This window comes from Cherax quadricarinatus, chromosome 57 (genome assembly GCF_038502225.1).
Source record: "Cherax quadricarinatus isolate ZL_2023a chromosome 57, ASM3850222v1, whole genome shotgun sequence".
NCBI lineage: Eukaryota > Metazoa > Arthropoda > Malacostraca > Decapoda > Parastacidae > Cherax > Cherax quadricarinatus.
This window is the reverse complement of record NC_091348.1, coordinates 20314415-20328833: the sequence shown is the minus strand read 5'-3', so window position 1 is coordinate 20328833 and position 14419 is coordinate 20314415. Positions and strand designations below refer to the sequence as shown.

Genomic DNA, 14419 nt, shown 5'->3' with positions numbered 1-14419 from the left:
TTTGTGAACGACATGACGGAAGGAATAAACTCTGAGGTGTCACTGTTTGCAGATGACGTGAAGTTGATGAGAAGAATTCATTCGATCGAAGACCAGGCAGAACTACAAAGGGATCTGGACAGGCTGCAGACCTGGTCCAGCAATTGGCTCCTGGAGTTCAATCCCACCAAGTGCAAAGTCATGAGGATTGGGGAAGGGCAAAGAAGACCCAGATGGAGTACAGTCTAGGGGTCAGAGACTACAAACATCACTCAAGGAAAAGATCTTGGGGTGAGTATAACACCAGGCACATCTCCTGAAGCGCACATCAACCAAATAACTCCTGCAGCATATGGGCGCCTGGCAAACCTCAGAACAGCATTCCGACATCTTAATAAGGAATCGTTCAGGACCCTGTACACCGTGTACGTTAGGCCCATATTGGAGTATGCGGCACCAGTTTGGAACCCACACCTAGCCAAGCATGTAAAGAAACTAGAGAAAGTGCAAAGGTTTGCAACAAGACGAGTCCCAGAGCTAAGAGGTATGTCCTATGAAGAGAGGTAAAGGGAAATCAACCTGACGACACTGGAGGACAGGAGAGATAGGGGGGACATGATAACGACTTACAAAATACTGAGAGGAATTGACAAGGTGGACAAAGACAGGATGTTCCAGAGACTGGACACAGTAACAAGGGGACACAGTTGGAAGTTGAAGACACAGATGAATCAAAGGGATGTTAGGAAGTATTTCTTCAGCCACAGAGTAGTCAGGAAGTGGAATAGTTTGGGAAGCGATATAGTGGAGTCAGGATCCATACATAGCTTTAAGCAGAGGTACGATAAAGCTCATGGTTCAGGGAGAGTGACCTAGTAGCGACCAGTGAAGAGGCGGGGCCAGGAGCTTGGACTCGACCCCTGCAACCTCAACTAGGTGAGTACAACTAGGTGAGTACACACTAAAGCTCTTGAAGCAGGGGACCTACTAGCGATCAGCAAAAAGGCGGGGCCAGGAGCTGTGACTCGAACCCTACAACCACAATTAGGTGAGTACACACACACACACACACACACACACACACACACACACACACACGCACACACTAAAGCTCTTGAAGCAGGGGACCTACTAGCGATCAGCAAAGAGGCGGGGCCAGGAGCTGTGACTCGAACCCTACAACCACAAATATTTGACTACAAATAGATTAGAACACACACACGTCACTTCAACACCTCAGAATTTCACCTCAGTGTCTGGTGGTGACATGTCTGGCGGTGATATGTCTGGCGGTGCTCCGGAAAAAGACACGGGCGGCTAATTAAACATGGTAATGTATGCATAACATTTTTTTTTCTGTTTAGTCAACATCAGCTGAATAAATAATGTTTCAACATGTCGCTGAACATGAAATACTACGCTGAACAGATACTGAACACTGAGAGTTGTGAACACTGTAGGTCAGTTAAGTGGGTTTGAAGACTTTCGTCTACACGAGGGGTCATTAAGGCTGTGTGTCTTCTGTTCACCATCAATCGAGGTGACTTAAATACCTAAAACTGGGATTAAACTCGCGTCATATATACAATGAGAGACATACAACTCACGGTGTATACTGTACCGTGTCACTGTACCACAGAAGCTGGTCAGACATCCACCAGAAAGAACAACATTGTACAACACCGTGACCAGAACAATACACAAATAATCCGCTCGTAGGAGAGAGGAGCTTAAAACGACGTTCCGGTCCTACTTGGACTATTTACTAAGTGACTTTGTAAATGGTTCAAGTCGGACCGAAACGTCATCGTAAGCTCCTCTCTCCTATACCGGGTTACTTGTGTAAACATCCACCTGGTCAGTACCCTGGTAAGGTCTGCGTGTTCACCACTAACTGTGAACCTGCAGATACTCAACCAACAATCCCAGACTGCAACGTTCATCTCCCGTTCAGTGAATTGTTCCATGCGTTCAATGCGAATTTTATGGGCCCACTCATACCAAGTACGTATATCGAATTGTTGGTTTTGTGTTGAGGTAGATGTGTGTGATTGTTGCATGCAGCGTGTAGCAGTAGTGGGTAGATCTCTCAGCCCAGCAGTGACAGCCCAACTCTCGTCTAGAGAGACACTGTCCATCATTACCAGCGTCACTTTCTGTGGAAGTGGCTGTTGAATTATTTTTCAGTGAAGTTCTCAACGATCTGTGAATAGTGATGACGGTCGCTTGTGCACCGAGAGAGAGAGAGAGAGAGAGGGGGAGGGAGGAGGAGGGAGGGAAAGAGAGAGAGAGAGAGAGAGAGAGAGAGAGAGAGAGAGAGAGAGAGAGAGAGAGAGAGAGAGAGAGAGAGAGAGAGAGAAGGGAGGAGGGAGGAGAGAGAGAGAGAGAGAGGAGGGAGGAGGGAGGAGGAGGGAGGAGGAGAGAGAGAGAGAGAGAGAGAGAGAGAGAGAGAGAGAGAGAGAGAGAGAGAGAGACAGAGAGAGAGAGAGAGAGAGAGAGAGAGAGAGAGAGAGAGAGAGAGAGAGAGAGAGAGAGAGAGAGAGTACCTATTTATAAATGCTTAATTGTGTCTTCAGGAGCAGATTATGCTCGTGGTCTACCGTCTTCAGTACACTGTACTCAGGAACTGAGTAGTGTGCTCCTGTATTGAGTTCCTGAGCTCAGAGTAGCACTCACTGCCTCCTCTTTCAACTCCTCCCGCTACTCGTCAACAACTCTGGGAGTACAAAACAACTCTATTTACCAAGAAAATAATTCAACTATCCCCTCTGCTCCACTTCATCTCACAACTATGGTATCTTGTGTGTGTGTGTGTGTGTGTGTGTGTGTGTGTGTGTGTGTGTGTGTGTGTGTGTGTGACAAGAGGACAATTCAGTCCCTGAGACTCAATTGTCCTCTTCTAGCCATGCTGAAAACGTCATTAAAGACATGTTCTAATTCGCTCCCGGAAACTCCATCTTTCCTCCGGTGAATCTCAGAGTGAAGAGGCTTGTGCCTCGTCTCCTGGTAACCATCGCATCCAGCGTAATTATCACTCTACAGTACAGGGAAAATAAGGGTCATTCTGCTGGTTGTTTTTCTCACTTTTTCCTTGTTACTTCCGCCTTGTTGGAGAATACTGTGAATCATTATATTGTTGTTGCTGTTATTATTATTATTATTATTATTATTATTATTATTATTATTATTATTATTATTATTATTATTATTATTGACTATAGCTACTTTAAGATTAGTTAACGAAGGTCTACTAAACGAGTTTAATCACTGGTAAGAAATTCCTCGTTAATTGTAGTTAACTGTCGTGAACCACCATCTGAGGGAACCAACTGAGTGAACCACCATCTGAGGGAACCAACTGAGTGAACCACCATCTGAGGGAACCAACTGAGTGAACCACCATCTGAGGGAACCAACTGAGTGAACCACCATCTGAGGGAACCAACTGAGTGAACCACCATCTGAGGGAACCAACTGAGTGAACCACCATCTGAGGGAACCAACTGAGTGAACCACCATCTGAGGGAACCAACTGAGTGAACCATAATTCCAGTTCCTTGGATCAAGAGTCCCTCACCAACATCAGGTTAAAAAATAATGCAATGACATAAAATAATACTATATAATTTCGAAATTGAAAGTGATAAAATGGCGTCCAGACACTCCATTAACAACACTAATAGCCTTCTAAGTAGGACACACCAGTGTTGATATTTTCTGAAGCCTCTTAAAATACTGTCTGAAGATATCTCATGGACACCCTTTTCAGTAATGGTGTAAATAACACTGAGCGGAGGGCGCCTACACTGGTCAATTTTTCCACGAACCTTCACTAAGTCGTAATTGACCAGGGTTGAGAATCTGAAGCCGATCGAATATGTCATTCTGAAGTTATGAAGGAAAGTCTTGTAGTTTGGAAAATGTACCGGCTCTGTTGTCAAGCCGTGCAGCATATAAGGGTTCACTACTTCTTGTGGTGTAGAAAATGTACCGGCTCTGACGTCAAGCCGTGTAGTATGTAAGGGTACATTAAACTCGTGGAAATTAAGTAAAAAAAATGCAAGTTTTCAATATTTCTTATTTTTTTGCATACAAAATTGGCAAATATGCACTCATTTGAAAGCCTGAAGCTCCACCACTGAGGATTCTTGAAGTTATCCCAGCAATTCCAGAATGGCGGGAATGAGCTCAGTAAATGTGGTCACGGGGACACCCGTAACATCCATTGTTCCTCGAATCTTGCCAGAGATGCCGTACACAAGGATTGAAGAGGTGAAGCCGATCGTATGAGACATTCTCGAGTTATGAGCGAAAGGAAATGAAAAAATTAGAAGGAAAATTTCTGGCATCTATTTAAAGGTTCATCTTCGACAACGTAGATAAATGGTTCAGACAACCGACAAGTTGATAAATTAGACACATGTGCAACACAGGTGTCTAATTTATCGTCCTCAAGAATACCGGATTAAAAGTCACCTTGACTCTACTGGGTTATCCCAGGTATCGTATTACTGTGTAATACGATTGTGAAAGTCTCAGCTTGTGCAATAGATCTGAATTACTTGACTTATTTAATTTACTCACTTGTTTATGTACCTGCTTACTCATTTTTTTACATTCATGCTTACTTGTGTATATATCTGCTTACTTACTTGGCTACGTAATTACTCACTGGTTAACGTACCTGCTTATTTGTTTACGTACCTACTTACTCACTTGTTAACGTACCTACTTACTCACTCACTTGTTTACGTACCTTCTTACTTGTTAACGTATTTGCTTACTTGTTTACATACCTACTTACTTGTTAACGTACCTGCTTACTTGTTTATGTACCTACTTACTTGTTAACGTACCTACTTACTCACTTGTTAACGTACCTGCTTACTTGTTAACGTACCTGCTTGTTTACGTACCTACTTACCCACTTGTTAACGTCCCTACTTACTTGCTAACGTATCTACATACTCACTTGTTAATGTACCTACTTACTTGTTAACGTACCTGCTTACTTATTTACCTACCTATTTACTTGCTTACTTAGCAGCTTATTTTGTTTTCTTGCTTACACTAAACTAAGTCGACAGTTTTTTCTAGTACCGTTTTCTGTGTTAACATCTGCAAGAGTTATCCCCCCTTTTTCTGTTTATCCTGTTTTCTGTTTAACCCGTTTTCTGCTTATCCCGTTTTCTCTTCACCCCGTTTTCTGCGCTATAATCTGTTGGTCGCAGGGGGGACAGAGGCGTAAGATGTGTCGCCGAGCCAAGCTGCCTTAATCACGGGTAATGGTCGCCTCCTCGGCAGTCAAGAACCTTATTGCCTTACCATTATCTGTGATTGGAGTCCTGCTAATTGGAATTGCAAGTTAGGTTCCCGTGGAAAGCTGCGTGTGTCGATAATTACATACACACTCGCACACACCTCTCACACTCACTGCCTCATTCCTCTACACAGTGCGTGTTCCTTATCGATTTCTTCGGTGAGTTGGGTGACTTAGATATCTGGGTGTGGGGGGCGTAAATCCCAGGAAGAAGAGTGCGTGTGGGGGGGGGAATTAGATATGAGAAGGAGGAGAGGAATGGAAGGAAGGAGAGGGAGGTGAGATGAGGAGTGGAGAGCGAGGAGCAGAAACCAATAATCTAGCCATTATTGACACTGATGGCTGATCTGGCTAGCTCTAGAGAGGTGCTGGAAACGAGAGAGAGATAGACAGATAGATAGAGAAAGCGGAGTCTGGAACATGATCATACTGTATAATAATACCAACGAAATAAAGTCAGTTGATCAAATGAAATTGCTGGCCCACAGATGGCTCACAGCTGGCCCACAGATGGCTTCAACTTCATCCTGTTCCATATCTGTATGTCTCATAACAATAAAAAGGCTTTTAAATGAGCTGACGTGGGTAACAGCTCTTAGCTGGTAAATCAAGTTAGAATCCCTAACCTAACTTTGTAAAAACCCCCGTGTAAAAGAGAGAGTTTAAAAGAGAGAGTAAGAAAGATTAATCAAAAGCTGGAGCATAAACAAGCGGGTCACTAAATGTGTGAGATTTAAATTGCATAAAAAACTTCAAAAAGAAAGGCGTTTAGAGGTTCTCATACACACACTCCAGACTCCCTTGTTTCACAAGTGGTGTAATCCACTTATCCTCTCCCTGACCACCGCAGTCACACTTACAAGTGACGTAAGTGGCTGTCAAGGGGCCGTTGGCACCTGGCATGTCTGGGACATTCTCAATTAATAACAATAATTGTTGTACATCTATAACACCCTCACTGGACGGAGGGTCGAGCCGACAATACTGTATGATACACCTCACACATCTATACCAGCTACAGTGGGAACTACTTCAGCTACAGTGGGAACTACCTCAGCTACAGTGGGAACTACTTCAGCTACAGTGGGAACTACTTCAGCTACAGTGGGAACTACCTCAGCTACAGTGGGAACTACTTCAGCTACAGTGGGAACTACCTCAGCTACAGTGGGAACTACCTCAGCTACAGTGGGAACTACTTCAGCTACAGTGGGAACTACTTCAGCTACAGTGGGAACTACTTCAGCTACAGTGGGAACTACCTCAGCTACAGTGGGAACTACCTCAGCTACAGTGGGAACTACCTCAGCTACAGTGGGAACTACTTCAGCTACAGTGGGAACTACCTAAGCTAGAGTGGGAACTACTTCAGCTACAATGGGAACTACCTCAGCTACAGTTGGAACTACCTCAGCTAGAGTGGGAACTACTCCAGCTACAGTGGGAACTACCTCAGCTACAGTGGGAACTACTTCAGCTACAGTGGGAACTACCTCAGCTACAGTGGGAACTACTTCAACTACAGTGGGAACTACCTCAGCTACAGTGGGAACTACTTCAGCTACAGTGGGAACTACTTCAGCTACAGTGGGAACTACTTCAGCTACAGTGGGAACTACATCAGCTACAGTGGGAACTACTTCAGCTACAGTGGGAACTACATCAGCTACAGTGGGAACTACTTCAGCTACAGTGGGAACTACTTCAGCTACAGTGGGAACTACATCAGCTACAGTGGTAACTACCTCAGCTACAGTGGGAACTACTTCAGCTACAGTGGGAACTACTTCAGCTACAGTTGGAACGACCTCAGCTACAGTGGGAACTACCTCAGCTACAGTGGGAACTACTTCAGCTACAGTGGGAACTACATCAGCTACAGTGGGAACTACTTCAGCTACAGTGGGAACTACTTCAGCTACAGTGGGAACTACATCAGCTACAGTGGGAACTACATCAGCTACAGTGGGAACTACTTCAGCTACAGTGGGAACTACTTCAGCTACAGTGGGAACTACATCAGCTACAGTGGGAACTACTTCAGCTACAGTGGGAACTACCTCAGCTACAGTGGGAACTACCTCAGCTACAGTGGGAACTACTTCAGCTACAGTGGGAACTACCTCAGCTACAGTGGGAACTACATCAGCTACAGTGGGAACTACCTCAGCTACAGTGGGAACTACATCAGCTACAGTGGGAACTACTTCAGCTACAGTGGGAACTACTTCAGCTACAGTGGGAACTACATCAGCTACAGTGGGAACTACCTCAGCTACAGTGGGAACTACTCCACTTCATGCACGTTCCACTTCACACACGGTCCACTTGGAAAAGAGATACACAGACGGAAAACGGCCCACTATAACTTCAATCCAATGCAGGAGAGTTAATACTCACGGTCCCTGTCCACTTCATGTTTTGCCACTTCATGCACGTTCCACTTCACACACGGTCCACTTGGAAAAGAGATACACAGACGGAAAATATAACTTCAATAAAGGAGAGTTAATACTCACGGTCCCTGTGTTTTGCTAATTAACACACACACATACACAGACTCACACACACACACACACACACACACACACAAAAACACACACACACACACACACACACACACACACACACACACACACACACACACACACACACACACACACACACACACAGGAAAGGCCCTGTAATGGATCAGGGAATACCTGTCAGGAAGACAACAGCGACTCATGGTAGGTGGCGAGGTATCAGAGTGGGCGCCTCTGACGAGCGGGGTTCCACAGGAGTCAGTCCTAGAACCGGTGCTGTTTCTGGTGTATTTGTGAACTACATGACGGAAGGAATAGACTCAGAAGTGTCCATGTTTGCAGATGATGTGAAGTTGATGAGAATTCAGTCGTACGAGGACCAGGCAGAACTACAAACGAATCTGGACAGGCTGTAGGCCTGGCTCATGAAGTTCAACCCCACCAAGTGCAAAGTCATGAAGAGTGGGGAAGGGCAAAGAAGACCGCAGACGGAGTACAGCCTAGAGGGCCAGAGACTACAAACCCCACTCAAGGAAAAGGATCTTGGGGTGAGTATAACACCAGGCACATCTCCTGAGGCACACATCAACCACATAACTGCTGCAGCATATGGGCGCCTAGCAAACCTAAGAACAACATTCGTACATCTCAATAAGGAATCGTTCAGGACCCTGTACACTGTGTACGTTAGGTCTATATTAGAGAATGCATCATCAGTTTGTAACCCACACCTAGCCAAGTACGTAAGGAAATTAGAGAAAGTGCAAAGGTTAGCAACAAGACATACCCCTTATGCCCTACGAGGAGAGGTTAAGGGAAATCAACCTGATGACACTGGAGGACATGAAATAAAGGGAGGGATATTATAACGACATATACAATACTGAGAGGAATCGATAAGGTGGACACAGACACGATGTTCCAGAGATGGGACACAACCTCCGCACTCCAAGTTGTAGACTCAAATGAATCACAGGGATGTTAGGAAGCATTTCTTCAGCCACAGTGTTGTAAGGAAGTTGAATAGTCTGGGAAGTGATGTAACGATATATATATATATATATATATATATATATATATATATATATATATATATATATATATATATATATATATATATATATATATATATATATATTACACTTTTGTGTTGAAAGGTTGATTGGTTATTGGGGTTTCAAGTCTGTCTACTACAAGAGGGTCAATTAAAACTGGTTGGTTGGTTAATGGGTTTGAAGCTTATCTACCACGCGAGAGTCATTAAGGTTACGCCTAACCTGTTCACCACCAGTCAAGAACTTCACATTAAACCCTAAAATAAGGCGTAAAATGTAAACTCTAAATTTATATACATTATCAGATATATACATCACGGTGTATATATCCCCTGTTGAAAGGATAATTAAATACCTGTTTCCACATTGTGAAATTATTTTTCAGGTTGCTGTTAATAGTTCTTGAATTTATTATATAAAAAGTTGTACCATTTAAACCATTTAGTTTCGTATGTTCATTGCGGAAATTTTTCTCAGCAGTATTTTGTGATATGTTATTAATCATATTATTAATTATGTTATTATGCAATAATTTCGCAAAAATCATTCTGATCCTAATGAAAAAATATATTTCATTGTCTTTGTTTATTATTAAATTATTGATAACTTATCTAAAATATATTTAGTTGGATTAGGTTAAATTAATTATAATAAGGTTAGGTAAGTTTCCTAAGGTTCTTTTGGTACAAAATTATTAATTTTTATATTAATATAAGTGAAAAAAATATCTTTATATGTATAAGAGAAAATTTTAGAAAGGACTTAATTTCAAATGAGTTCTTGTTAATCAATCAGTTTTACTTATTCGGCACGATATATATATATATATATATATATATATATATATATATATATATATATATATATATATATATATATATATATATATATATATATATATATATATATATATATGTATATATATATATATATATATATATATATATATATATATATATATATATATATATATATATATATATATATATATATATATATATATATATATATATATATATGTCGTGCCGAATAGGCAGAACTTGCGATCTTGGCATAAATAGCAACGCTCATCTTGCCATATAGGACAAGCGAAAATTTGTGTATGCAATAATTTCGCCAAAATCATTCTGAACCTAACGAAAAAAATATATATGATCGTGTTTATTTAGTACTAAATTATTGTAAACGTATTTAAAATATATTTAGTTGGGTTAGGCTAAAATAAATTGTTCTTGTTATAATAAGGTTAGGTAAGTTTTCTAAGATTCTTTTGGTGCAAAATTATAAATTTTTACATTAACATTAATGAAAAAATATATCTTTAAACGTATAAGAGAAAATTTCAGAAAGGACTTAATTTTAAATGAGTTATTGCTAATTGACCAGTTTTACATATTCGGCACGACATATATATATATAAATATATATATATATATATATATATATATATATATATATATATATATATATATATATATATATATATATATATATATATATATATATATATATATATATATATATATATATAGATATATATATATATATATATATACGTACACGTATAGTTGTGAGAAGAATGAGAGTGACTGTCTCATCACCATTTTGCATTTTGTCATTAATTTATACATATATTTCGTTGTTGTTGCAGATAGTGTGTAGCTGTGAGGAGAATGAGGCTGACAGTCCTGCTGCTCGCCGTCTCCACACTGTCTGCAGGTGTGACAGCTGTCATTGTTTACCTCGTCTGACCTATAAACAGTTTATCTTCCACAAGATCATGAGGTGTTCCGTGCAGCTTGTTTTCATTTTGTTAATTGAGTTTCAAGTCTATCTACTACACGAGAGTTATTAAGGCTGCTTGTCACCTGTTCACCTCCACTTAAGAATACTTTAATACTTAAAGGACGTTTAAAGTGTCAGTGTATATATGTCGAGACACATTCACCTCTGTGTTTATATATTGATTTTAGTTAGGAGAGAATCGCCTGAAGATTCACCCCCCAAATGGGGTGACACACACACTTCACTGTCTTCCCCTGGGGTGACAAACACACTTCACTGTCTTTCCCTGGGGTGACAAACACACTTCACTCTCTTCCCCTGGGATGACAAACACACTTCACTGTCTTCCCATATGGTGACACACACACTTCACTGTCTTCCCCTGGGGTGACACACACACTTCACTGTCTTCCCCTGGGGACAAACACACTTTACTGTGACACACACACTTCACTGTCTTCCCCTGGGGTGACAAACACCCTTCACTGTCTTCCCCTGGGGTAACAAACACACTTCACTGTCTTCCCCTGGGGTAACAGACACCCGTCACTGTCTTCCCCTGGGGTAACAAACACACTTCACTGTCTTCCCCTTTGGTGACACACACACTTCACTGTCTTCCCCTGGGGTGACACACACACTTTACTGTCTTCCCCTGGGGTGACACACACACTTCACTGTCTTCCCCTGGGGTGACACACACACTTCACTGTCTTCCCCTGGGGTGACACACACACTTCACTGTCTTCCCCTGGGGTGACACACACACTTCACTGTCTTCCCCTGGGGTGACACACACACTTTACTGTCTTCCCCTGGGGTAACAAACACACTTCACTGTCTTCCCCTGGGGTAACAAACACACTTCACTGTCTTCCCATATGGTGACACACACACTTCACTGTCTTCCCCTGGGGTGACACACACACTTCACTGTCTTCCCCTGGGGTGACACACACACTTCACTGTCTTCCCCTGGGGTGACACACACACCTCACTGTCTTCCCCTGGGGTGACAAACACACTTCACTGTCTTCCCCTGGGGTGACACAAACACTTCACTGTCTTCCCCTGGGGTGACAAACACACTTCACTGTCTTCCCCTGGGGTGACACACACACTTCACTGTCTTCCCCTGGGGTGACACACACACTTCACTGTCTTCCCCTGGGGTGACAAACACACTTCACTGTCTTCCACTGGGGTAACACACCCTTCACTGTCTTCCCCTGGGGTGACACACTTCACTGTCTTCCCCTGGGGTGACAAACACACTTCACTGTCTTCCCCTGGGATGACAAACACACTTCACTGTCTTTCCCTGGGGTGACAAACACACTTCACTGTCTTTCCCTGGGGTGACAAACACACTTTACTGTCTTCCCCTGGGGTGACAAACACACTTTACTGTCTTCCCCTGGGGTGACAAACACACTTTACTGTCTTCCCCTGGGGTGACAAACACACTTCACTGTCTTTCCCTAGGGTGACAAACACACTTCACTGTCTTTCCCTGGGGTGACAAACACACTTCACTGTCTTCCCCTGGGGTGACAAACACACTTTACTGTCTTCCCCTGGGGGTGACAAACACACTTCACTGTCTTTCCCTGGGGTGACAAACACACTTCACTGTCTTCCCCTGGGGTGACAAACACACTTCACTGTCTTCCCCTGGGGTGACAAACACACTTCACTGTCTTCCCTGGGGTGACAAACACACTTCACTGTCTTCCCCTGGGGTGACAAACACACTTCACTGTCTTCCCCTGGAGTGACAAATACACTTCACTGTCTTCCCCTGGGGTGACAAATACACTTCACTGTCTTCCCCTGGGGTGACAAACACACTTCACTGTCTTCCCCTGGGGTGACAAACACACTTTACTGTCTTCCCCTGGGGTGACAAACACACTTTACTGTCTTCCCCTGGGGTGACAAACACACTTCACTGTCTTCCCCTGGGGTGACAAACACACTTCACTGTCTTCCCCTGGGGTGACAAACACACTTCACTGTCTTCCCCTGGGGTGACAAACACACTTCACTGTCTTCCCCTGGGGTGACAAACACACTTCACTGTCTTCCCCTGGGGTGACAAATACACTTCACTGTCTTCCCCTGGGGTGACAAACACACTTCACTGTCTTCCCCTGGAGTGACAAACACACTTCACTGTCTTCCCCTGGGGTGACAAATACACTTCACTGTCTTCCCCTGGAGTGACAAACACACTTCACTGTCTTCCCCTGGGGTGACAAACACCTCCCTGTCTTCCCCTGAGATGACAAACATACTTCACTGCCTTCCCCTGGAGAGATACACACACTTCACTGTCTTCCCCTGGGGCGACAAACACTTCACTGTCTTCCCCTGGGGTGACAAACACCTCCCTGTCTTCCCCTGGGGTGACAAACACCTCCCTGTCTTCCCCTGGGGTGACAAACACCTCCCTGTCTTCCACTGGGGTGACAAACACCTCCCTGTCTTCCCCTGGGGTGACAAACACCTCCCTGTCTTCCCCTGGGGTGACGAAAATTTAAGTGACGCATTTTGCCAAACTTTTTTAAAGTCTGCCATTAAAATTTCTCATTGAAGACACTTACAGCATCAACTTCCATCATTATTTTGACTTTCTACTCAAAATTCACAGCAAAACTTTCACGAGAAAAAAGGCGAAATTTAATGCCATAATATTTTTTGGGTGACTTCTGCCAGAAAAATACACTGAGGTCAAATGAACTATTTTACGGGAGTATATATTCTAAAACGCATAATATACATTAAAACCAATAAACATTATTACAAATATCTCAAAAATACACCAGTAAACCAAAATCAAGATGCCAATATACAAAGCAACTAAGTGTATACATCCATAGGTGTATGTCTCTCAGTGGATATACACTAAGAATGTATATATGTATCAATAACAACACTGCACCAGCCAAGGGCTCGAACCCATGCTGCTTTGGCCTGCCTCATGGCGGGCGAAAACACATGACGCCTTAATCCACTGGGCCATACGATCCTTAAGAGCAACGCATCCAGCGGAACTGGATGTTGTACTCGCTACCCAAGGACACACGATGGTGTGGATGACTCTAGGCTAATTTCATTCTAGTCACTGTTTGGTGGACTAGTACAACGAGCAGTATTTTATATTATTGTGACCACGAACGAGTGGTATTGATCAGTGTTGTTATTGATCAATACCACTCGTTCGTGGTCACAATAGTATATATATATATATATATATATATATATATATATATATATATATATATATATATATATATATATATATATATATATATATATATATATATATATATATATATATATGCTTGGGGGTGAGTTTTGCAAAGGACCTGTCCAAGTTGGCTCGCCGCGCGTCACGTGTTTAACCGTTGTGGGATCTGATAGTGAGGTGCTGGCCGACCCCTTATATAGCTTCCTTGGATGCTTCACTTTCATAGTTCCTTGATAATGTGAGTAGTCACGAAAGCGCTTGGAATTTCTCTATTCTTTCAGAGTGGTTGTTTTGCATATTTTGAAATCACCTGTTTACTGTGATCTTATTGCATATATATATATATATATATATATATATATATATATATATATATATATATATATATATATATATATATATATATATATATATATATATATATATATATATATATATATATATATATATACTGGAAGTTTATTCTAATCCCCATTCTAGGGGTTAATAAGATATTCTTGAC

General features: G+C 42.2%; 1 protein-coding gene across 1 annotated transcript in view; it reads left to right on the top strand.

Moving 5' to 3' along the window:
• The window catches only part of LOC128693554 (uncharacterized), a 101794-nt gene that overhangs the window by 57778 nt on the left and 29597 nt on the right, over positions 1-14419 (top strand). The window contains exon 2 of the mRNA XM_070097444.1: positions 10531-10598. Coding sequence (XP_069953545.1) covers positions 10553-10598 — 46 coding nt within the window. The 5' untranslated portion in view covers positions 10531-10552. The remainder of the gene's footprint in view (positions 1-10530; positions 10599-14419) is intronic.